The sequence below is a fragment of the Carex rostrata genome, chromosome 1 (assembly GCF_964058835.1).
Source record: "Carex rostrata chromosome 1, lpCarRost1.2, whole genome shotgun sequence".
NCBI classification, from domain to species: domain Eukaryota; kingdom Viridiplantae; phylum Streptophyta; class Magnoliopsida; order Poales; family Cyperaceae; genus Carex; species Carex rostrata.
The window spans coordinates 7,156,078-7,182,981 of NC_135918.1; the positions used below are offsets into that span (position 1 = coordinate 7,156,078).

The 26,904-nt window shown below is 36.6% G+C and overlaps 2 protein-coding genes across 7 annotated transcripts; both read right to left on the minus strand.

Moving 5' to 3' along the window:
* Positions 1–10,921: 10,921 nt before the first annotated feature.
* LOC144553566 (zinc finger protein ZAT5-like) lies at positions 10,922–11,641 on the minus strand. Its single transcript, XM_078301826.1, has one exon. It carries the CDS (start codon positions 11,639–11,641, stop codon positions 10,922–10,924), a length of 720 nt encoding a protein of 239 aa, XP_078157952.1.
* Positions 11,642–14,909: 3,268 nt separating this feature from the next.
* LOC144555197 (endoribonuclease Dicer homolog 2a-like) lies at positions 14,910–26,276 on the minus strand. Of its 6 annotated transcripts, XM_078303448.1 has the most exons (23): positions 25,914–26,031; positions 25,693–25,763; positions 24,737–24,826; positions 24,353–24,644; positions 23,814–23,951; positions 23,530–23,617; positions 23,387–23,439; positions 23,127–23,267; positions 22,912–23,040; positions 22,708–22,843; positions 22,514–22,607; positions 22,236–22,431; positions 21,548–21,708; positions 20,910–21,128; positions 20,291–20,532; positions 19,575–19,852; positions 18,368–18,825; positions 18,170–18,270; positions 17,898–18,088; positions 17,616–17,828; positions 16,972–17,370; positions 15,721–16,002; positions 14,910–15,564 (listed from the first exon to the last, which is right to left on the minus strand). In XM_078303448.1, the coding sequence occupies exons 3-23, from the start codon at positions 24,799–24,801 to the stop codon at positions 15,220–15,222; spliced, it is 4,221 nt and encodes a 1,406-aa protein (XP_078159574.1). In that variant the 5' UTR covers positions 24,802–24,826; positions 25,693–25,763; positions 25,914–26,031; the 3' UTR covers positions 14,910–15,219. The 6 variants fall into 6 exon arrangements, with proteins under 6 accessions (XP_078159574.1, XP_078159590.1, XP_078159582.1 ...); XM_078303464.1 differs by lacking the exon at positions 25,693–25,763 and having other exon boundaries at positions 23,814–23,948; positions 25,914–26,276; XM_078303456.1 differs by lacking the exon at positions 25,693–25,763 and having other exon boundaries at positions 17,616–17,825; positions 25,914–26,044.
* Positions 26,277–26,904: the final 628 nt, after the last annotated feature.

A 26,904-nucleotide genomic window follows, 5' to 3' on the forward strand; every position in this document is an offset into this window, starting at 1 on the left:
ATTTTCAAATCAAAATGTTATTTGAAAATTATTTGTGAGTGAAATTCATGAATTAAAATTTAATTGCAATTGATATTAGTTGAGACATTTTGTTATACTTTGAATTACCATTATGAAATAGTTATTCAAAAATAAAAAAAATATAACCAGACATTTTTTCAAACCACACGAAGAGCCTTTACCACTAGACTAAAGTATGATTTTCTATTTTAATAGTAATTATTTTTTATTTTCTACCGACTGAAACATGTAAACATTAAAAAAAAACATAAAAACTGATCTGGATACTGTAAACAATATCATCCAGGTTAAAAAATATATATATCCGAGCCGGACGATGTGAAAAATAAAAATGACATTATTACTGTGATCCGAGATTTTCCGAAAATAATATATGTAATATATGTTATTTATTCAATTTGTTTATTTTAAATGCTACTTAAAAAAATGGGACAAGTTTCATTTGCCCCGGAAAAAAAAACCGTATATAAAAAAAAACATTTTTTTATAAAAATAATATACACCACCGATTTCATTAATAAACGAAACCTGCATAATTACTAGACAACGATACTTACCAGTTTGTCAGATCACAAAAGCACAGTTCATTATACAAAACATATCACAAAACCTACTACATCGTAAAACTACAGATACGATACCCAGTTCTTTTAACAAAAACCAGCAGAAATCTGCATACACTACTACATCAACAAAACAAGTAAACTAAATGTCAGACTATTCTGCATGAACTATCAGAAGACTATCTCCTTCATTTCTATGCTCTAATCCACTTGTTCCAGCTACAATTAATCTTTCCTACTGTTCGCTTACAAAAGTATGTTACAAAGTCTCAGGTACAGCTAGCTGTACCAGTTTAAACCTTGAATCAACTTCCGTCTAAGACTGCAAGTGCACAATCCTATCCTATAGTATAATAAGGTATCAATCCTCAGGGACGGTATAATTCGATTCTAAATTCCTACAAATCCGAGTTAGGTACTAGAAGTGACAAACTTTGGTTGAATTGGTTTCAATTTCTAAATTCAATAACAAAAGATTGCAAAAGAAAATAAATGTTCGTTTCAGTCAAGTTTAAAAGGATGTTTCCAGGGTTTCAGATTTCATCCTCAGCTTTGCCTCTCTGGACCCTCACTCGACTCGCATCATCTCTGATGCGACCCTAGTGATGCGACCCGCATGGTCTCTGTTCGCTTACAAAGGTATGCTACAAAGTCTCAGGTACAGCTAGCTGTAACAGTTTAAACCTTGAATCAACTCTCGTCTAAGATTGCAAGTGTACAATCCTATCCGTATAGTATAATAAGGTATCGATCCTCAGGGACGGTTTAATTCGATTCTAAATTCCTACAAATCCGAGTTAGGTACTAGAAGTGAAAGGTTTGGTTTGAATTCGTTTCAATTTCTCAATTCAATAACAAAAGATTGCAAAGGAAAATAAATGTTTGTTTCAGTCAAGTTTAAAAGGATGTTTCCAGGGTTTCAGATTTCATCCTCAGCTTTGCCTCTCTGGACCCTCACTCGACTCGCATCATCTCTGATGCGACCCTAGTGATGCGACTCGCATGGTCTCCCATGCGACTTGCATGGCCCTCGAGTGAATGCAGCATTGCACATGTTTCTGAGTTATTCGATTGTGCAAGGTTCTACTGACCCTACCTACGATTCCTGAGCCTCAACTCTCGTTTATTAGCACCAGAAACCTAGTAAGGAATTGCAATTTCACCTTCTTAGATCTACAACTTTCAACTCTCGTTTATTCGTGTTCAATCTAAGTCAATTGATCGGTTTGCTAAAGGTATCCACTATCTCTCAATAAATGAAAATCTCACCTTTCGGTTCAATTGATCTATCTTTTCAGATTTCTAACCTACCTCATGTGCTTGATTAAATTGCAAGAAGGATCAAGTCAAGATATTAGATGAGATGCAAGAAACACTCAACAATAGACAATCAAGATTCAAACAATCAAAATCAAGCAATGGAAGAATAATACTCAATCAATTGATCACAAGAACAACTCAAATTCAAATGCAATACATACAATCAAAGCTTTAGACTACATCAACCCTAGAAACAAGAAAGATCTACTCAAACAACATCATAAAAGAAGAGAGAAGAGAAGAGATCATGATAGAACCCAATGTAGTAATCTAGCAAGGATCTTCCCTTCTTTCTTGATCAACACTCCAATTCTTGAGGTTTTGAATCTTCAAATTCGGAACTCCCTCTCTGGTAGCAGGGGTGGCCTATTTATAGACTTTTCAAAACGAGTGCTTCAATTCTGGGCCTTTATTGGGCCTTTGCTGTTTGCTCTGGAAGCTCGCGATGCGACCAGCGTCAGGTCTGATGCTACCCGCATCGACTCTGATGCTACCCGCGTCAGGTCTGATGCTACCCGCATCGACTCTGATGCTACCCGCGTCAGGTCTGATGCTACCCGCATCGACTCTGATGCTACCCGCGTCAGGTCTGATGCTACCCGCATCGACTCTGATGAGGGTCACGTCAGATGTGATGAGGGTCGCGTGCAGAGTCTCAGAATTCAGTAACTTCCCTGATTTCGCCTGTTTTCTGCAAAATAAGAATGAAATCGCAGCAGTACCACATTCTATGGATATTCAATGTAAAATACGCGATTTGGTGGTTTAAAACACATATTTTGGTACAGGAATTGGTCGGAACAATAGATCAAATATGGAGATATCACCTACATTAGCAAATTATCAAAGAAAAAAGCAATTGCATCACATATATAGGTAAAACATTAGATAATGTAATTACGCAAAGATCAAGATATGCTGAATGCTATACGTTTGGTGAATTATACAAAATCTAGGTTGCAAGATATGAGTGATAGTGGCTGGGATTCATTATTCCAATTAGTGTGTACATTTTGTGACAACCATGATATTATTGTTCCAAATATGGATGATTTATATGTAGTGAACCCACGGTGCCCAACAAACTTAACTAATTTGCATTATTATCGTGTTGATTTATTTTACACGGTTATTGATATGCAATTACGAGAGCTTGGTGAAAGATTCACGGAAACTGATACCAAACTTCTTATTTGTACGTCATGCTTAGATCCAAAGAACTTTTTTTCATCATTTAACAAAGATAGGTTGCTTCAATTTGCTCAATTTTATCCCTCTGATTTAACCAATATGATCTATTAACCCTAGATAGTCAATTGGGGAATTACCACTTAGATATGAAAGATGATAGAGATTTTGAACTAAAGACCTTAAGTGAACTTTCTAAAAAAATGGTGGAAACGAATAAGCACAATGTTTATCCCTTGGTTTACAAATTATTAAAATTGGCATTGATATTGCCGGTGGCAACCGCTAGTGTTGAAAGGGTATTTTATTTCGTGAAAAATAACTTAAGAAGTGCCATGGGAGATCAATGGTTGAATGATTTGTTGGTTACTTACATTAAGAAGGAGTTTATGCGTGTCGATGATGAAAGAATTATGTAAAGATTCCAATCTATGAAGAACCGTAAAGAAAGACTCTCTCCATTGAATTAATTAATTATTTAGCATATGGTTTTTTTTAATATGTGATGTCACATTATTAGACCTATTATATTGACTTGTTTCCATACAGAAAATGATATTTTGAACCAACAAATAGCACCTTTTACATTGAATATCCCTAGAATGTGGTACTGCTATGTTTTGGTTCCTACTTTGCAGGAATCAGGTGAAATCAGGCAAAAGGTAGACTTCAGGAAGCTCTGATGCGAGTCGCATTCACCTGGTGCGAGTCGCATCCAAGCCCAAAGCGACCTGCGATGCGACCCTCACTGCTCTCTCTTGAAGACCATCTGATGCGAGTCGCATCCAGTTGATGCGAGTCGCATCCAGTTGATGCGAGTCGCATCAACTGTTGCCGCCCAATTCAAATTCGACCTGATAAGCTCCAAGTCAGATCTAATGCCTATATAAAGAGGTCCTAAGCCAGAAATTGGAGAGCTTTTTCCCCCTCTACATTCCAGAACACAAAAAGAGCGAAGATCAAGAGAGAAGAAGGAGATTGGAGCTTGATTGAAGAAGAAGAGAAGGGAAGATTTCAAGATCCTCTCCAATCTACTTTGGATCTTCGAGCTCCATCATGATTTGCTTATTCTCTCTCTCTTTTATGCTTTCTTTTGCTATGCTTGAGTAGATCTCTAGTTCTTAGGGTTAAGATGTAATCTCTAAACCTTTTCTTTGAGTTGAATGATGTTTTGATCTAATGTTGAACTTGTGTGATTGATTGTTTGAGTATTCATCGTTTGCTTGATTGTGATTTCTTGATTGATTCTTGATTGTCTACTGTTAGATGTCTATAGCATCTCTTCTAGTAATTAGGCCTTGATGTATCTTGCAATTGTAATTGAGCACTTGAAGTAGATCTAAGATCAATAGTAACCGAGAGGTGAAATTTCTATTATCGAGAGGTTATAGATACTTCTAGTTAACCAGACAATCAATTTAGGATAGATACCAGTAGGCGAGAGCCACAGGTTGAAGCCTCGCACAAGAAATCAACTTAGATACGAACTCATGTCAGCTCTGCTCGAGGGCCATGCGACCCGCATCAGAGATGATGCGAGTCGCATCACACAGGTCGCATCAGAGATGATGCGAGTTGTATGATAGGTCCAGAGAAGGAAAAGTTTGAGATGAAGTCTGAAACCCTAAGAACACCTTCTATAATTGATTCAAAACCAAATCTTTTAATCGCTTTCATTTACCTTTAATTGAATTGTCTTTTGAAATTAGGAAACATAAACAAATCAAACCCAATTCTTCAAACTTCTAGTACCTAACTTGGATTTGTGAAAGTCTAGAATTGAGTTTAACCGTCCCTGAGGATCGATACCTTATTTTACTACACGGATAGGATTGTACACTTGCAATCCTAGACGTGAGTGGATTCAAGGTTTAAAAACAAGTACAATTAGTTGTATTTGGAACTTTGTAAGCACACTCTGAGAAGCGAACAATATGTAAAATGATAATATTTGTTGTTGTTTTTGTTATGCAAAAGAATACTATTTTGTTGATTTTTTGTCATGTTTTAATTAGTAGTTTGCTTAGTTGATTATCTAAATATTATGGAGTAAATTGTGTTATAATACTATTTTTGTTGTTTTTGTTATCATGCTTTATCTAGTATCTGATTATTTAATGGGTTTGGATCCGATTATCTATTTAAATCCAATTCAATAATTTCTTGTCCTACCCTGATCAAAATCCTGCATTCGCCTCTGAATGTAAAGAGACTGTCCCTCCCTTTTGATTTCATCTAAAATTGTGCTAAAGAAATGATTTGAGCTCCTATAAATCTAATAGAAGTATGAACTCCTTGAAAACAAAACTTATTTCTTGTTAACAAAATAAAAATAAAAAACATCTTTATAATCCCTTTTTTATTTTTTTTCAAGTAAGAAAAGGAGCAGAGATTGATCTCACATTCTCACTATTTTTTTTTTCTTAGAAGTAGCAGGCAATTATCTCGATCTCACAAGTCGAACTTAAATAATAACACAAATTCATAACAAGCAGCGGTCTTTTTCCGAAATACTGTTTCCATGTCCACTGAACTAGTGTTGTAACAACGGTATACGGTGGTCGAACAAATACCATCAAGCAATTAATCGAGAATAATTGATCGATTAGTTAGAGAAAAACGTGACGGTTTGATCACAGCTAATGATTTAGTCCGATTACTAAAATAGAAGAAAATTGTATCTGCATTTAGGTCATGTTTATTTTTCAAACTTTTTAGGATTTATAACCTTGATTTTTACTTGACCTTGAATAGAATTTGTGATTTTGAACTTAATTGCTTGAGATTGCAAATTTGTCAAGATGTTTTACGAGGTTATGAAAAATAGAGTCTTGCATAATTGGACTTCATTGTCTGAAAGTGCATAAAGTATAAAACTCATGTTTATTTTGGCGATAAATTTGTGTGATTGTTAGAATTAAGTACTTGATTGAAAATTTTTGATTGTGATTTGGATGACTTTGAAAGATTAGAAATAACCCCATGTTTGATCAAAGAATTGCATAGGATGGGATGTTTAGAAACTTTGAAAAAATGAAAACTTGAATTGTATTGAAAAAACATTTTGAAACTGAACCGTGCCTTATAAAATAGGGAATTGGGGATTTTAAATAATAGAAAGATTGGGATATCCATGGGTATGAAAGAATACCTTGGATGTGTGTATTCATGATATATGCAAATGAAATAAATGAAAAGATGGAGAAAATAAGAGTACTGGCAATAAGTCCTACTGGGCGCCTTTGAGCTCGTCTCCCAAGGAAAAAAGAGTACTAGCACAATTCGACGGGATGCCTTTGAGCTCGAAAAGTTTCAAAAATATTTGCAGTTATCAACACATGAAATCCGCGACTTTCTAACCTAAGCTTGTTTCAAGCTTGGGGGGGGCGAAAAAGGAAAAATCACCACAAACGAAGGCATAATTTCAATGTAAGAATGAAAGATTGATCAATTCAAGTAATTAGTTTTTGCAAATATTAAAGCATCTCATAATATGAAATTTCATTAGTCAATTTGTGGGGTGAATCAAATTGATCAAGGAAAGTCCAAATTGTATCCAAAATGATTCTCTAGGTTCTTAACAATAGCAAGCTCATGTAAATTTTTCACATTTAGGAATTTATCTGCATTTAGGTAGTCCAACCCGATACCTAAGTTGGGATTTTTGCTTGAGGACAAGCAAAGTTCAAGCTTGGGGGAATTTGATATCTCCATATTATATCTAAATCACAGCCCTAATTTATACTAAAACCTGTGTTTTAAAGCCTATAAAAGTGGACTTTGTACTTGTATTTCGATAAAATGTGGTACTGCTATGCTTTGTTTGGTATTTTGCAGGAAAAATGGCGAAAAACTGGATCTGACTACTTTTCATACGGCCCGTACAAAATCTGCCCAACCACACAGAAGGTTCCACAACAGAGGCACAAAGTCTCCAAGACAAAGCACAGGCATACGGCCCGTAGGACGCTAATTCGGAAAATCCAGCTGGAATCTGAAATGAGCATAATTTAAGGAGGCCGAAAAGGAAGCCTCTGGGGGCATAATCTGAGGTATTAAATGAGATATTCCACACCATAAAAAGGAGATTTCGTGGTTGAACCTGGACAACCTTCCCTAGGGGGAGCGAGGGCTTGGCTTGGAGAACAAGTAGAGAGGAGAAAAACGAGAGTTTTGCGACGGATCTTTTTCGTTCCTCGAGTTTTGCCATGAGCTTCCTTATCATTATCTTTACTTGTTTTATTTGCTTTCTTTTCTTTTAGTTTCTAGGGCTAAGATGTAGTTTCTAGTTTGGTTTTGTTTGCATGCTACTTGGATTTTGTGTTGAATGCTTTGTTTTTACCTTGTTGTGTAGTATTTTGATTGCTTTATTTGTGCTTGCTTGAATCGATTAGTCATCCCGTTAAATGAATGCGCACATCTAAGTGTTAGGAGCCAAGTCTATGACATTTAATCCAACCGAATAAAGTATATGAAGTAGGGTGAAATCAAGGAGTACCCGAAAGGTGAAACTTTCCTTGAGGCGAAAGTCCTTGGATACTTTTAGTAAACCGATAAGTAACTTGGATAAATTAGGCCAAAATGCGAAAGTTGAGGTTTAATGCATCTAAGAGGGAAGTATTTGAGTCCGGTAATCGGGTACTAGGCCAAAATGCGAAAGTTGAGGTTAGGTATCTAGATCTGGTCGATAGAAACCCTAAACATTAGCACCAACGCAGAAAACAGTAGCTGCAGCATTAACTCGGGGTCCCCTACGGGCCGTACGGGAATCCGTACGGGCCGTATGCCTCGGGGCTGGACAGAAATGAAATCTGAACCCTGGAAACACCTTTTTATTCTTATTAAACAAAACCCCAAAAATATTTATTGTTTTGAATATTATTATTAATCTTTTTAAAACACCAAAATCACATTTTCAACTTCTAGAATTTATTTAATTTAAGTAAAGTCCAGTTAAGTTTCAACCGTCCCTGTGGATCGATACCTGATAATACTACGCGATTAGGATTGTACACTTGCAATCTGAGTCGAAAGTGTAATCAAGGTTAAAAGGTACAGCTTGCTGTACTGAAACTTTGTGCATACTTTTGTGTGAACAAGTTTTCTACCAAAAACTTGGACTACACAGATTGTTCACACAAAAGTATGCACAAAGTTTCAGTACAGCAAGCTGTACCTTTTAACCTTGATTACACTTTCGACTCAGATTGCAAGTGTACAATCCTAATCGCGTAGTATTATCAGGTATCGATCCACAGGGACGGTTGAAACTTAACTGGACTTTACTTAAATTAAATAAACTCTAGAAGTTGAAAATGTGATTTTGGTGTTTTAAAAAGATTAATAATAATATTCAAAACAATAAATATTTTTGGGGTTTTGTTTAATAAGAATAAAAAGGCGTTTCCAGGGTTCAGATTTCATTTCTGTCCAGCCCCGAGGCATACGGCCCGTACGGATTCCCGTACGGCCCGTAGAGGACCCCGAGTTAATGCTGCAGCTACTGTTTTCTGCGTTGGTGCTAATGTTTAGGGTTTCTATCGACCAGATCTAGATACCTAACCTCAACTTTCGCATTTTGGCCTAGTACCCGATTACCGGACTCAAATACTTCCCTCTTAGATGCATTAAACCTCAACTTTCGCATTTTGGCCTAATTTATCCAAGTTACTTATCGGTTTACTAAAAGTATCCAAGGACTTTCGCCTCAAGGAAAGTTTCACCTTTCGGGTACTCCTTGGTTTCACCCTACTTCATATACTTTATTCGGTTGGATTAAATGTCATAGACTTGGCTCCTAACACTTAGATGTGCGCATTCATTTAACGGGATGACTAATCGATTCAAGCAAGCACAAATAAAGCAATCAAAATACTACACAACAAGGTAAAAACAAAGCATTTAACACAAAATCCAAGTAGCATGCAAACAAAACCAAACTAGAAACTACATCTTATCCCTAGAAACTAAAAGAAAAGAAAGCAAATAAAACAAGTAAAGATAATGATAAGGGAGCTCATGGCAAAACTCGAGGAACGAAGAAGATCCGTCGCAAAACTCTCGTTTTTCTCCTCTCTACTTGTTCTCCAAGCCAAGCCCTCGCTCCCCCTAGGGAAGGTTGTCCAGGTTCAACCACGAAATCCCCTTTTTATGGTGTGGAATATCTCATTTAATACCTCAGATTATGCCCCCAGAGGCTTCCTTTTCGGCCTCCTTAAATTATGCTCATTTCAGATTCCAGCTGGATTTTCCGAATTAGCGTCCTACGGGCCGTATGCCTGTGCTTTGTCTTGGAGACTTTGTGCCTCTGTTGTGGAACCTTCTGTGTGGTTGGGCAGATCTTGTACGGGCCGTACAAAATATCATACGGGCCGTATGAAAAGTAGTCAGATCCAGTTTTTCGCTATTTTTCCTGCAAAATACCAAACAAAGCATAGCAGTACCACATTTTATCGAAATACAAGTACAAAGTCCACTTTTATAGGCTTTAAAACACAGGTTTTAGTGTAAATTAGGACTGTGATTTAGATATAATATGGAGATATCAATTACATCCCACAGTATTGGCGTTGTTTCGCTGTAATTTGCTCTTTCCAAAAACAAAAAAGAAGAAAAAATAATGGGTGACAGTAAGCCTGATCATCTAATCTAATTGAGTTACTTTATTCATCATTAGAGCCTCCTTATAGAAAGATCAAAGCACTAGAACTATAAAACATGAATGAAAAGGTATATCAGCTCTTAGCCTCTAACTCTGCCTTAAATTAAGCTCAATCAACCACCTATATCATTTTAGGTGTTTCTTCATAAGGAAAAAAAAGTACATCACGTTAGTATCTAGAAAATTCAATTTTTTTTTCAGTAGTTTAAGTACAGATATGCACATAGAGCTTGACTAATGGTGGCCAGCTCTAAGAGAAAAATTAGGAGCACATGCTACATGCATCTCCTTCACAGGTAACACCGATCGTATTATTTACATATCATTTTTTGCCTCCTCAAAATTTTGTAAACCCTTGTGTTTGTGTAGTCCAAGTGGTGTGAAAAAAAAATTACAACTAAGACACATTACTCACACTAGCATCAAAAATGAAAATCCACCTCGGGCGAGACCAACAAAGTAGTTGCACGTTTTTCTTCCAACGGTGGTGGGAAGTTGAGATCAAGAGCCAATGGACTATTTTGATTTTCTTTGTTGAATACCTCGTTTTCTTCCTTTATGTCAGTATCCAGTGCAACCATGTCTGGATTTCGATGCCGCCTAGTCAATTGCTAACGGGTTACCCGTGACCCGTTCCGGGTTACCCGTTACGGGTAACGGGTAGGACGGGTAAAGGGGTAGGTCGGGTACGGGTAAAACCCGTAACGGGTAGACGGGTAATTGGGCCAAAACCTATATCCGGTCCGTTTATTACCCGTACCCGTTGCGGGTTGACGGGTACGGGTACCGCGGGTACAGGTCCGGGTATCCGGGTACGGGTCCGGTCCGCCCGTTTTTTTTTTTTTTCTGTTTTTTTCAAAAAAATTCAAATTTTTTTGAAGTGAAACGGGTCGGGTACGGGTATGCGGGTAGATGGGTACGGGTATGCGGGTAGATGGGTACGGGTAACGGGTACGAGTATGCGGGTAGATGGGTACGGGTAGGCGGGTACGGGTTGGCGGGTAGACGGGTACGGGTACAACGGGTTATTTTTTAAATTATGTTATCCGGTCCGTTTATTACCCGTACCCGTCTACCCGTTTGTGCCCGGGCAACAGGTACGGGTACCACGGGTAACGGGTACGGGCCGGGCAAAACGGGTTCTACCCGTTCCGGGTTTAGCAAATGTCTAATGCCGCCTCATGTGGCCACCAAGTGCCTGTCCAGAGGCTAATTTGGATCCGCATATCGTGCATTGATGGACTCTGGTCTTGGTAATAGCCATAGTGAATGAATTCATGCTCCACTTAAATGTATATTCTTCTTCTCTCTCCTCCTCGGCAACTTTGCTAATTTCATGGATGCTAGTTCTGCTATTGTACTCAATTTTAGGCTGAGGCGTCGACCTTGACTTTTTGTGACTTGCACAGTGGCCACCAAGTGCTTGAAAGCTAAGAAAGTCCCTTGCGCAGGTGGTACATCGATAGAAAACTTGACCATCTGAATTGATCCATTTGCTTGTGTAGATGTTTTTGGACTTGGCCTCGGCCTCGGCAAATTGAACTGGCAGTGCCTCATTAATCAGTATAGGTGCCACATGACAGGGAGCCTCAGGACTGTTGGAAAGTAGGAGGAGGTAAGATGCTACTGCTTGCTCTTCCTCGGTATGTTTTTCACATAATGATTCTTGAGACGAGGGAGATGACAATGACGGGGGTGAGGGAAAGTCAACAGCCGGAGCCAATGAACCAACAATTGGCCCATGATCTTGATCGCAAGAGCAAAATCTATTTTCATTTTCTTGTAGAGCTGGTGGGAAGGGAGGTCTATAGCGCTTCGTGCGTCTCCCTTTCGGGATCGATCCTATTCTGATTTCGTCTTCTTCTCTCCCTTGCCCTCCATGTTCCATTTCACTATAAAATATGTGGTTTGATTTTCACAATACAAAAAAAATGGGTGAAAGAGGGCAGGTACTGTCTAAGACTTGCAAACAGTGGCTGAAGCATTAGAGATAGGGAATGATAACAACACCATTTATAACGAGAAAGCACGGTCAATAATTAATGAGAGGCATAAGTGAACGAAAAGGGTAGTGGTAGAAAAATACCTATTTTTAGATTATTTTTTTCCGCTTGTTACTTAAGTTTGTTGAAGGGTAAAGAAAGTTGGCTGGCTTTGCACAAAGTTAGGATTGTCCTAGATAGCCAGAATGTGTAGTACATGGGTGGCATGAGGATGCATAGTAACTAGTACAAGCTGGTTCGCTCGTCTCGCATTGCTCCCGAACTAAAAATGGAGAAACAAAGTGGCCACACGATAGAGGGGCGTGCCGGAGGGAGCAAAAGCATACCAGAACATTGCGCAACAGCAATAATATTTTCTTAGAAGTAATAAGTTCCTTTTTTTGAGTTTAGTAGTCTAGCAGTCTACCTAGAGTAACAAAAACAAGTTCTTTTATGTGAAATTTGAGATGTTATGTCCTATAATGAGTGCTCAGAAGTCAGAACCAAGCAGACACATACACTAGTCAAAATCTAAAACAAGATTAAAACAAGTTATATCAAATCATGATAAAATCTAAGAGTGGTCTGAAAAGTGATCTAAGTAATAGCAATACCAGCTTCTGGTTCCATCTACTGACATCATTCCACTACTATAGTTTAGTCCTTCTCTTTTATATTCTTATTACAACTTTTTTTTTTAATTCTAAGTTGTATAGTTTTGGTACTAACTAATACATACTTGAGGCTTGATTGAAAAAATTAAGTTAATTTGAGGCATTTGCACAATGGTTAATCAGATTTAATTGGTGGTAAAAATTGCACAACTAGGGAAATCAGCACACTGCTGTGCTACAGGACACTTTAATTGTTTATAGTTATACTCACTTTGCCGAAGTGAGAGAAGAGCATGTTGCAGTTCATGTTGCTCGATGCATCAGGCATGTTCACTATTTAAAGATATATGCACAAGAAAGTGATCAATGGGATAAAAATGCCTTTATTAGAAAGGCATGATAATTAATTTTTAATATGAATCTAATATATTTTATAAATTATGGAACTCATGATAATTATTTTTTATTAAAACTATGGGGTCAATTTTCAATTTTCTTTAATAATTTGCGTTGACATAAGGAACAAACTAATACTATGCAAATAGATGCTATTTTGAAAAAATAAGAAGAGAGAATCAATTAAACCTCGTTTGTAAAATATAAATCTTCTTCTTCTTCTTTAAGATCGTGTCTTCCCCATCAACACGACAGCACCTCACACAATATTCCTGAAAGAGTGTGGAAAATAAGTTCCGGCAGAGCGAGCTGTAAGAGAGGAGAGTTGTCTGGCTACTTGATGGTTAGAAATTGGAATAGTGATAGGCAAGGAGTGAGGTTATATGGTATTGTGCACAATTAGAACTGTTGAAAATTGCTCAAACTCTTAACTTGCTCATAACTCGTTCGCTAATTGCTCACTTTAACTCGCTCATTTACAACTCGAGTCAGTTATAACTCGAGTTGGTTGATTCGTTTAATAAATGAGCTAAGTTTGAGAATACCCCAACTCGCTCATTTAGGAGGTATGGATATAGGTTTCACCATGGAGCTGTGAAGGAACACGACACTAGTAAGTATCGATATGTTCCGCATAACGACCATTGTGAGGCCAGTTTCTTTTCCTCAGGTTTTCGTTTGTGAAGAGCTTGTTTTGCAGCTTAAGCAGGAGAAAGATTTTGACTTCCAGCAGATGTTAAGGAGCATGCAGATGCCGAGGTAGATTTCACACTCCCAGACTACATATATTACAATGTTGTTGTTTTTATTATGGAGCAATTTTAGTTGAATATTAAAATTTAATTTAATTTTTTTATATAATTTAGCCTCCTCATAAAATATTAAATTTGTGCATATAGTTCAGTGGTTAGAATTTTACTTTGTAGTCATGGAGATTTGGATTTTAATCTTAACTGTCACACATTATTATGTATTATACTATTTCAGGCTTCTCAATTTTTTGGTTCAGTCTGTAAATCTGTGATCGCTTCGTCAAAAGAATTGCGTCAGAGAATATTGGTAGTACCGTTATGTATATATCAGAGAATTCAGAGAAACATGTACATGTTAACCAAAAAAAAACAAAACAGAGAAACACGTACATAACAATTTACTAATTTGAGTACTTCATTTCATTATTCATTTGGTTCAACACTTTACCGATGCAAAAAGCTCTCGGCAAACATATCTTTTTTTTGGGCGTAATTTAGTATTTAATAAATTATTAATTTTATATATTCATATATTATTTTGAGATGGACTATGGTGCATTGCAATGCATAGGCTATGGTGTGCATTGGACCATAAATCACCGATTCAAAATCCAAATGACCGATCCAAGCCGTTCATCTTGTTCTCCATATTAATATGTGCTTGGAGACCAAATTTTACATTTTTTGGAATTTTGTTTACTATTTTTTTAGATTTATTGAAAATCTGAGTGAACAGTAAAAATTTCTAGACCACCAGATCAGCGATTTTCAAAATGACTTAATAAATAGTAAAAAAATTCCAAAAGAATATAAAATTTGGTCTCCAAGCACATATTAATATGGAGAACAAGATGAACGGTTTGGATCGGTCATTTAAACTTTGAATCGGTGATTTATAGTCCAATGCACACCATAGCCTATGCATTATAATGCATCATAGCCCATCTCTATTATAATGGATCGGTCCAATACACACAATACATTTTAAATGCCTTTAAGAATAATTATATACGTAATTTCTGATTTACCTGTTTGGTTTTTGAAAAAAAAATTATGACCGTGTAGAATTGGTTGATAATATAAACAGATGCCCCTATAAATATAATGGTCAATTTCCATACTAATACCGATTATACTCATTTTTATAGTAAAATTTGCGAAATAATGTCCCTAAAAAAAAAGAATTAATCTATTAATCCATATGACCATATCAAGACAATGACTTCCATACATTTGTCAAACAAAAACACTATCGCTATAGCATTTCCTAAACCATAAATAATTCAGAAGGGCTGATCAGAACTAAAATATGGCTAAAGCCCTGAACAATTCAACAAGGCCACCAATGGAAAGGACTTCCATTTGATCCCAATCAGAAAGAACAAAATATATTAATAAAAAAGTGAGGAACATAAATAAACCAACAAATTTTCTTTTAGTTAATACAAAATAAATGTAACGATTATATAAAATTAAGAAATTTATTTATTTTGTAATCAATATATAATATTATATTATGCAAGGGGAAGGCAGCCTAGAAATTCCATTCTCCAGACCCCACAATGTGTGGGAGCTTTCGGCACTGGTACAGCCCCTTTTTTTTATATAATATTATTAAATAGGTATAAAAATGCTCTAAATGGCTAAACCCTTGGCTATATTCAAAACCTAGTGGCTTCCACAAAGAACAATACCTTAATAACTATTACCAAGACCTAACTACTAATCTGTCTTGATTTCCTTGAGGCACTTAAGCACGGCTCGAGCCGCAAGCTTTTTAGCTGTCTTTTTGTTGGGCCCGGTTTCCTTTTCGCTGTAAGTGACCCCTCCAGCTTGCACCTCTGCTACGACATAAGACATGCCGTTCTCCGCAGTGGTTTTGTAATTGCTAGTGTAGCCTTTGCAATCGCATAATTCCCCCAGCTCTCTAATTGGATTGTACTCCAATGTTTCAGGGCTGACAATCGGCTCCAGCAAGGGTCGGATGCATCTCCATACAGTATCCTTGTCACACCCACTATCCAGGTAGATAGCACCTGCTAACGACTCAATCACATCCCCTAGCACCTGTATTAACATTAGATTTCCCAAATTCAATAACATACAAATCTTCATTTTTATTTTTTGAAAAGGCAGTTGATACTTGATAGCATATCAACTAAAAGAAAATAACTTTGTTGTAAACATACAAATAAATAAATACATAACAAATTTGATGGATACCTTCGGGAGAGCGATACCAGCATCCCAGCCATAGGAAGAGCCAGAGAAATGGTTGCCGAATTTTTGGAGGTAGGAGGTGATTTGACGGTGTAGCTCTGACGAGGCATGGAGAATGTCCCTGTTTAACCCTGCTTTGACAGCTGCATGAGCATAGCAGTCATTGTTGGTCGATGCAGACCTCAGGTCTGTCAGTAACCCAGGTGTCATTGCTGGGTAGTACTTGTTGTAGAGGTGTAATGTTACGCAGTGGTCCAGCACAGCATCCCCCAGAAACTCTAACCTCTGTCAGAAACAAAACCTTAGTTTAAATTAGACATGAAGTGCATTTGATTATGGAAAAGGCTATTGCCAAGAGAAGTAAGCTTAGTCAAACTGGCTTAGTAAAGCATGCTGTTACAACTATTATGCCTGGTTAGTATAGTCTAAGGTGCTCACTTCATGTGCTTAAGAGCAAACCGAAGCGTGATTGAGAACATCACTTCTTTCATTTGCAAGGCGTGCGCTTCTCTGCACCTTACTGTGCTTAAGCAATAAAAAATCATATATGAAGCATGCGCCTATGTGTTTTTTATTTTAGCTTCACTTTTGACCTTCAAGGAAACCACTGATTTTCATATAAGATAGTTCTGTTTGTCCTATGCACTACTGTTTTCTTAATAATATCATTTGATAATTTACACAAGCGGTGGATTTTTTTTGCAAGCACTTTTGGATATACAAGTATTGGCTGTCCATATGGGCGTTAGTTCATGCAAAAAATAATTATACTAGGAACACATCTTGATTAAATAGTTTGTGAAATTATAGATGGAAGTTCATAACATGAGCAATGTAAATAACAATCAACATCAGATTTATTATTTATTAGTTATGACATCTGAGAAAAATGCATACTCCTGGTACTTCTGCACTATAACTGTATCTATAGTGAGCAGATATGAATGCACAAAATTTAATTAGCATTTAAATGAAATGTTCACAAGATATCAATAAATCTGATACTAATATTAGCAATACCCAAATTAAGCATTATGCTACTCAGGCACGCATTTTTTTTGTGCCTCAGGCAAATTTACGGCTTTTGCACCTTTTATGTGCCTTTCGCTTTTTATTGGATTGCCTTGTTATGCAATATACTGCTATGATTTGATAATATACCACTAATCCTATTTCCAGTTCAGTACATCATTTTTAGCCTGACATCAGTGTTGTTAATCCTGAAAAAAAAAATTAACCGAGAAAAGAAAATACCTGATAGGATCTAGGCACGTCAGATATCTGGTAGGACCCATGTGTCAGAGCTTCAACCAACAATGACGAATCACAAAATTTGTAGTCAAGAAGCTTCTCCAACCTGTTGATGTTTACAAACATCTCAGGCCTACACAGAATCGGCCTCTCAGCAGCCATTCTTTCATGAAATCTGATGCCAGTGCCCAACCACTCCAGAAAGAGGAAGGTAGCAGCTTCACCAGCTGTGCTGAGAGATGCCCCAATCAAGGCCTCTATCATATCGGCTATCCTCTTGCTTTTTATTGGCCTCATTCCCCTCGAGTACACCTCATTTATTGATGTGGGAGCATACATGTGAGGGTTCAAACCGGGACAAGCCCTCAGCTTAGGATTGAACTCCTCTGTACGAACATATCCCTGCCAAAAAAAAAAGAGAACAGAAAAAAGATGTTACAATAATAATAAGAAACAAGAAAATTCAGAACAACAGAAAAAATACATCACGGTGATAAAAAATTTGATCCCGAACAAGACAATAGAATATGTCACAACCAGACGTATATTAAAATTTAACGAGGGGGGGAATGGTCCTAGATCAAAATTTTGCAAAATCCGAGTATTAGAAGAAAAAAAAACAGGGGGGGGTGTTGTCAGGGGCATACCCCTAGGTTATGGAGGCAACCAATGTAGCAAAGACGAGTATTGGAAACCGACATGTCCTTCTTGTTACTTAGAATGCCTTCATGATGATGCTCATATTTTGCGAAAAGATGTTGGCTGGCAGCATATTTGAGAAAGGAATCTCCAAGTGTTTCTAGAGATTCATACGAAAACTCCTCATGACATTTCTTAGCCGTGATTGCCTCCAATATCTGCTATACCATGTTACTAGTACATTATTCTTCATCAATTTTTTTAGATAGAAAGAAATATATCTATAGTACCTTAGTTGAAGGAATATTCACATTCTGCATGCAGTGAATCCGCTCTTTCAATGCAGAGGCAAGAGCCATGCACTGAACCCGATGCATTATAGTCGGCATTAACTTAAAGGAATCTAACATATTGACCGATAGTGGGCACAGTATGACACTGCATAGTTCTGGCGGTAACTCGACAGTTCCACTGCTCTCTCCTGCCCACAGAAAAAAAACAGAGATAAATGTTTAATAACTTAAATGCAACAGAGCAAAAGTGACGTGCCTAAAAAAATTACCTTTCTCCTTTCTAGTATGCTGAAGCAAGTAATTATGAGGTCTGGCAATATGTCGACCAGCCAGAAAGGGTGTGCTCTCACAAGTCAAAGTAATACCATACCTAGATTGACAATAAACATAATCAAATTTTGCATTGCAAGTCAAGCATTGCACATATCAATGATCGATAAGAAAACCTTTCAATAATTACTAATTACTTTGACTTGTAGTAGCTCTTGTAGGTTACACTCTCGCCTTTTCTCAATTCAAAGGAAGAATTGGCATGTACGGACTCAAGAACTCCGTCAACAATGTAGAAATGACCACTGTGGGCCGTATACACTACTGAATTCTTTAACATGCATGTGAAAAAGGGGGCAGTTTTTGTTAGTACCAAGCCACACTCTAATTTGCATGAACTCAAATGGTGAACCTCCGCAGTTTTATTTGACATTTTATTGGAAAAGATGGTTGGAGAACTGATGGCTGCCCAGTCGATTCTGCCCTCTTTGCATGGTAGAAGCAAATAACAAACTTCCTTTGTAGGACAGGATGAAGAAGAAGAGAGTTCCTTTTCGAAGGAAAGTAGCTGGCCCGTCACTTCCTCAAGCTTAGCAAAATCTTGATCAATAAGCAGACTAAGAACACTCGTTTGAAATCGTCTGGCCATCATAACCTGTCATGTCACATATAGTTGAAATAATCATCAAATTCATTAATATACTCGTGCAACCTGTGCATTTTTTTTATTTTACAAAGTAATATGATGCATATTACAATTGTAAGCAATTCTATAATAAGGTAAGTTCTGATAAAGCACTATGTTCTCTACATAATAGCGATAATCCTACAACCTCCTGTAAAAAATACAATACAAAAAAAATATGCTCCTACACCACAATGCAACTGCAATATTAATGATTAATATTTAGGCTTAAACCATTATTTATAATTTCAGGAATGTGTTGTTCATAGTGATTTACCAAAACTATTAGGCTTAATGTGTAGCTAAAAATTTCAATAAGATTAAGGATACTAATTAAATAATATGCAGCTAAATATTTTGCTAATATTTAAAAACTCCATATATAAACAGAAATTTTTTTTAACAAAATGAACCAGGCTATATGCCAATGGTATCAAATTTCAGCTTTTCTGATCTGAAGGATTTAAAAGTATTTAAGTAATAATGATTTGAACTTTGTCTAATGTATCAATGTGACTCTGTTATCTGTAATTCGATATACCCCTCTTCAAAAATTTCACCACCCCAAATAGTAATAATAAGTGAGGGGCAGTTCAGTGGTATTTTAGTTTAAATTGACTAGGGGCACAGATACTGTTATCCTTGTAAGGGCATGATCATGTATTTGGTTAGGGAATTGTTAAAAGATCCATCATCAGAAATAGAAGATGGAAAATAACCTGGTATGCACTAAGAGTGATGTTGTATATACGTTGCAGAGTAACTCTCAAAGACCCCCACCCGACCTCCAAATTAAACGAATAGGGAGATAAATCAGATCCTAAATCAGAGCCCAAAGCTAAGATGACATTCCCAACAGGACCATATCTGCCAAAATTGTGTTGATCAAAGGATATCATGTAGCAGCAGTAAATTCCTCTAAATGTGAAGGTGCTCCAGGAGTCTAACAGTACTGCTGGAAAATAGTCAGGATGCTCCTCTGTACACAGTTCTGTGGCTAAAAAACAAAAAAAAAATCTTGATGAAAGAAATAAGTTCCTATCGTTGAATGAAATTAATAGCTGACTGCATGTACAAATAGCATCTGGTCTGCATCATAATTCCATACCTTGGTCCTTATCTTTTGGGCATATTTAAAAATTACTCAGTGGCTCCAAATATTAAGTGTAAACAACACAGGTTCTCTTCAAAACTAAGTCCACAAAACTAGGAATCCAAGATCTAAATCTGCTTGGCATCATTGTCAGACTAATTTAGCAATGTGAGTCCTTTGAGTTACCATAAAAAATAATCAAATGTTTTGCATATATGCATTTTCATTACAAGGTTATTTTCTTACAAGTTAATGTTTTTTATTTGCAAATAGAGCAAAAACTAGGATTATTTGAACAGGATTTATCCCGCATTAATAAAAGAAACATCTAAAAAGAAGTACCATTTTTTAGGCCAATATCATCATCATCATCAATTGAAAAATCAGAATGAGGTAGCAAATAGTCGTTCAATGCACCAACTTCATGCAACTTCTTGCATGCCTCAAGACAAACATTTCGCTTAAGGGACACGTTGTCCTTCCCCCTAACACTAACCATCTGTACCGCACTATTCTTTGGAAGGTGCAGTGTGGCAGAATTGGCTTCCTTGTCTATTACAAATCTGGGGCTAGATTTGAAGTACCTATGTCATAAAACCAAAAGAATCATAATTTATTCACCTTATTAGTCGCAACTAAATAGTAAGAATTTTCCTTTAGTTTACTGTTAAGTGACGGGAAACATTCCGTTTAATACCGAGAACTTGTCCCAGAAACTGATTAGCTACTTCTTTTTCTGAGCCCAAACAAAGTAACAACTAAACCAAGATGATCTTGGCATTTATTTCAATTTTATTTTGGAGGAAGTGGTTATTAATTGCTTTTGGTTTGCAAAAGTATTCGGTCATTTTTTATTGCTGAACTGAAGCCAAACCATGGCTTCCCTGTACTTGGCGAGTACAGCAGAATGCTGGTATAACTTTCCGGCCACACAAAAAGAAAAAAAAAATTATGTATCTACCGATCAGAAGGAAGCTTGGAGCAGTATTTATGAATTAAAGAGACACAAGAACTCGAGGTAACAATTGCCCCAGTTTTTTCCACAAGGTAAAAACCTTCTTCCAGAAGTTCACTGCCCAGGGGTTCACAAGGCTCGGATGCCAATTTGAGAGATTCCTTCCTCATCTTTTCTCCACTGTTTAAAAATTCTTGCACCTTGTTCTGCATCAAAATATCGCCCCTGAACAAAATTCATAAACAAAATTACAGGTGCTTTCAATAGCACTAATTCATTCATAACACTACTAATGTGTAAAACAAATTTAAAGACAATAGATAAAAAACATTGGGGATTGGAAGTTACAACGAACAAAGATAGCAGAACTGCCCTGGTTACTATCTATCTGTAATTCAATATGCTACAATTCTATACATTTTATTGCATTTACTTTATCATTCTTGAACTCTATTTCTACTGCATCCTTTCTCTTTTTGGTGTATGGACCAACCAAAACAGAAATTGAAGATGCATGTCTGTACCAGACTACAACCAAAGGAACACACTGGTCTCAGGACTGGCCAGGATGATTCTGATATGTGAGATCAAGGATAGACTTGACACAATGGAATACAATTTGTAGACATGACAAAAAAGCATACTCTCTAACAAGCAACAAAAAGTCAGAACCAGGACATCGGGCACGGCCCCTTGATTGAATGAATCTGCAGGCATTCCCTGCGGGATCAAACCGCACAACCAAGTTACAACTAGGCACATCCAACCCTTCCTCTAGAATTTGCGTAGCAACAATAATATTCACCTATATGTACATGAGACGACAAAGTCAACCATCAGAACTGACTATTTGTCTCTTTATAAATCACAACCTTATTTTACTGTTATTGTACTTCCAACTAACAGAAATTCTTTAAATTTGAGTTATTGAGCAAGTAGGACATTACTTGGAAACCAAATTTAGGCCAACCAAAAATAACCAAATCGCCCCACTTCCCTCTCAGGAAGGAAAACAAAAACAGAGAAAATGTGCTACACTGCTCTCAAAAACTGAAGTTGGAAACCAAATACTACCACTGCTCTATTCTAGTTGTATGATCTTGAACCAGCGGAAAATATTTGAGCTCAACAGGGAGGGTATGATTGTCAATGTTACATGGAATGTATATTCTGCATTATAGTGTGGTATTAAAAGCGTGCACGCAGTTGTCTCAAAATAAACTGAGAAAAATTGGCACCGTTGTTAAACGAAAAAATATCATAGGTATATTTGCAAAATATCCAAAAATATATATATATATAGCAATTTATACAGAAGAAAGTGCTAGTAACCTCTCCTCCTCTGAAGGCATCCACAATTTTGTTCTTTTCATTGATGCTCCGACTTCCCAGAAAATTGAAATTGCATCCAACCAAAAACTCAATTCCCCATCCCGACATTTGATGGAGGCTACTTAAAAAAGATTTCAACACAATAGCTGTAATAACTCTTTCAACAAAAACAATACATCTCAACTCCTTGACCTCTCTGAAAAAGCAAGAACAAATAATTAATTAATTGGTAATCCAATAGTTAACACACCTAGTATTAAAATCAAGTTCTAGCAAACCTGTACTCTGCAAGGCATTGGACAAGGCACTGCAATTTGGCAGCCAATAAATCTGATTGAACATCTGTTATAAGATCAGCACCTATGCTCACGTCTGAGCAACATAATAAAAGTTAAAGAAAGAAACAACACGGTATGATGCAAATATACTAGGTACAACTATCGAGTTTTCTAAAATGCAGTTTTTTATATACCTTTTGTAAGATACTGCGAGAAGGCTTCATACACCAATTGACTGAACTTTCTCACATAATTCTCACTAAATTCTTTCACTTCACCCCAAAAAGACGAGCAAGTTTCAATACTTGATGTTGATAATAATTCTGCTGCCTGTTCAACCTAAAATGTCATACTTCTTATATTGAAGAATAAAAAGATAAACAATTTATAATTGATACCTTAACCGCCAACCAAGCTCCAAGATCAGTAAGGCAATACACAAATGTATCATGCAACCTCGAAATTTTTCTCTTTACACTATCTAAAGAGGGTGAATCCGTCATTTCTTTCTCCAATTTTGAGATATACTACAACAAGGACAAGGAGACAAACTACTCATATGTACATATAAATGAATCGGATAAGTCAAAACAATGCACAAAGGGAGAGGCACCTCGAGTTTAAGTCTCCTCAACTTTTCCTCAAGGCGAATATACACATGAGATGGAATCACAGAATCTTTGTATGATATTATTCTTGTCTTCGAAAAGGGGATATACTGGGATAGAACCGATTCGCTATCCACAGTGTACACCTTCAAATCACCAAAAGAGTAATGTTTTTCATGTAATAGAAACGAGAGAAAGAGTTATGTAACACTTGGCAGCCACTACTAAGCTTTCGAAAAAAAAAAAAATGAGAGACTTTTATTACCTTTGAATTCATAAGAGTCTCAAGTCCTATAATTTCTTTGTTGTAATCAGAACCTGTAAGAAAATGGAGGAAAGCAAAGAAAATTTTATAGTATAGGTAACCAAATTAACATTTCAAAGGACAAAACCATTTGAAATCTTTACCGCTGGAATTAATGAGAGAAGCTGTCATTCCAAATATTCTTGGAAGGCTTGTTGATTGGTTTGATTGCACCTTTGGGTGGTAGAACTCCTGGAAAAAAAATGTTAATCTGCACATTAGTGCCATGATAATAATACAACAATTAACTCCAATTTGTGGGGAGAAGGGCAGCTGATAGCTTAAGATTTATCATCCATTGCCAATTAACTTATAATGTTCGATATAGTTGGAATGGTTGAATGCAACAGCTATTTGGGGAAGAAAATGGGAGAAGGCATTAACATACAGTCATTATCAATGCATAAGGGCTTCTTCCTTTTGCATTATGGCATTCATCAAAAATTAGCAACTTAATGCAATCCATCCGGAGAAAGGTCTTTCTTAAACAATCATACAAAATTTGAGGAGTCATTACAAAAACCTGCTTATTTAGATGAAAAAAAATGTCAATGTCAGTCAAAATTGGAATTGTATTAGCCTCTCATCTGCATTCGTAAAATTAACATTGACCTTAATTGATTTAGAGTTTAGTAAGTGAATATATTCAGGCAAATTGAATTGAAGAAAAGAATTGAGATAAAGTTAACGAAGAAGCTCCGCCCACGCGCATACACATATATACTCATAGAGAGATTGCCTGATGGTTTTTATGTTCAATACAAACAACATGGCAGCCTCTGCCAAGGTTTCAAAAAGAAAAAGAAAAATACTTGATCTAGTACATTGAGAAAGAAAAAATTGAATAAACACAAAGATAGGTAGACTAATTCACTTAAGCGAGTGCAAGACAGAAGGTGAAAATTAAGCTAACTCGTGCATGCATACCTCAAATTGATTCACATGGGAATCCCAGGTGGCAGCATCCCAGTCATCAACACCCATCTCACCCCAAAATTTGGTGACTTTTAGGTCACTGTGCATCTGCACGACGTCTGCTTGCTGAGACACCAAAACAACGGTAGGAACCAAAAACACACCAATGAAAGGAGATGGCTTGCGAAGGAGGTGTGCATATGACTTCAGCAGCATCACTGCTATCAGAGTCTTCCCTGACCCCGTTTCCAGGTAAACGATTGTGTTCTCCCTTTTGGCTTTCTCCAATGCCTCTAGCTGATAGCTGTCATTCACAGAATCTTTTTCTTAATATCAGAGGTGAAGACGGAGAAGAATGCTAGTGTATCAATTTAATCGGGTTCAGACTAAATATACCTTCTTGCATATGTCTCGAGATCTGGTGACATCTCTTTTCCTTTGGCATCTCTGACCTCCACCATTGTTGTCTAATTATATGTGTGTGACCTGTCAAGTTGAAATTAAGATAAGGACCTGTTTGGATTTCATTTCAGGAAAAAGGAAACAGGAGTGGCTCTTTGGATTTAGGTAGATAGAAATACTATATGTAGAAGTGCAAATCATAAAACTAAGCTCCACACCAGTTGGATGCCCGTATTAGAAACTGTATTGGGTAGCTCAAAATCAATAAATGGAGATGCTGCAATTGGAACTCCCATTTCCCATGTTTGAATGTGTATTTGCTTCTGGCAGCTTCTGCCATAAACTTTTCGAAAAAAAAAAAAATGAATGTGTGTTTGCTGACACTACTGTAGTTTCAACTCTAGTGTTTGGATTTATGATGCTCAAACTACAGTAGTTGAAATTTTAGTCTTTGAATTCCTCTAGTTGCACTGATTGCACTTTCTTGCATGCTTGACCAACCCGTTAAATACTAAACCTGTTACGCTGAACACAACTCGCAATTTCACATTATTGTACAGGTACAATTATGTACCACTTTTAGGTTCACACTCAACAAAACATACCCAAACATAGATACAAACTTTTATGCCATTGACAATGCATGTCCCATATGTGCCATTGATTACATAAAAAAAAAAAAAAACTTTAATATATGATCACCAAAAAAATCATTAGTAATTTGACAATACTGTAATTGCATAATACAAAAAGAGAAAGTCTATAAAAAAAAACAGAAAATACAGAAAAAATAATCCAATAAAGTACCTAATGCTTGACGCTAAACTACGCTCAATTCAGAAGTTGATGGTATACTTTAAAAATCCTAGATAGGGATTAATTAAAAAAGAAAACAAAAGTAGGGTATATTGCTAAAAAAAATTCCTACATGCATAACAGGAAAACTACACCTTTTGTTGAAATTGATAAGTTTCCCCATATGCAGGAACTCGAATCCAAAACAATATATTCGGTTGGAGTCCTGGGAAGTAAAGTATAAATATCGTTTCAATTGAGGGTTGGGGCACACGCAAATGCTGATAGTCTTAATTAAATCAATTGTAAGTAGAAATCTCAAACCAAGGTCTAAGAATTATCTAAGAATAATAGCATATATAATTTCAGAGTTTACCTGTTAGAGTGAGAGCGGAGTTTTGGAGGCGAAAATAGATGGTCGTATTTAGAGGCAATGAAATTTTATATCAACGCTAGCGATTTTCCCTTCCTTACCAGAGAGATACCGAATGGTCCTTCTCCTTCGTCTCCAGTAGCCTTGTAGGTCTAAACGAAGCTCACTGACTAAACTTAGGCAGTGCAAGAGAAATTGAGAATAAAATCACATCAAAAAAAATTGAGAACAATTGCGCGAGTAGGGCTTTAGGCTTTAGCCATTATATTTGGGGCAGTTTGATAATTTGAAAATTGAAATTTCGGGAACTGGAAGTGAGCTCGAGCGACGAGAGATATTTATAGGGCGGGAAAGGAAAGACGAGAGCTGGTTGTGCTGGCCTGCTGGGTCCAGATTCCCTAAAGTAACACAAATTTTGAGTTTTGATCTGGACCGTCCGATCTGAATTCGGACCAATCCGGCTCAAGTAGAATAAACAGCCCCTACAGAGTAAGACCGGACGGTCCGGATCCAAACACAAAACTTGTGTTACTTTAGGAAATCAACGACAGGTGTACTCTGAGATTCGTGTCAGATATATTGGATCTGAATTCAGTCTTGCTCCTTGACAGTCGTCAAGTCTAGTCTCTTCACGACTTACACCATGTTTGGATGGAGAGTAGAGGGAGGAATGGGAGGTTAAGAATAGAAGGGAATGGAATGGAATGAAATAGAAAGAAAGATTAACATATTTAACTTTTTTGTGTTTGGATGATTAATGAGAGAAAATAAATTTAATTTTTATTTCCGTCTTATTTCTTGTTTGATTGATTAAAATTTAGGATGTTAATGAGAAATTCGGTGACTGTTGTAGGTTTGAGGAAAAAATATTGTATGAGAATTATATATATATAATATAGGATTGGGTATTTGTGTTATTTTTTTTCTAAAAATATTTGTAACAAAATTTATTTCCATCCGTTACACTCCAATTTGGGAGGGAACTTGATTTTAT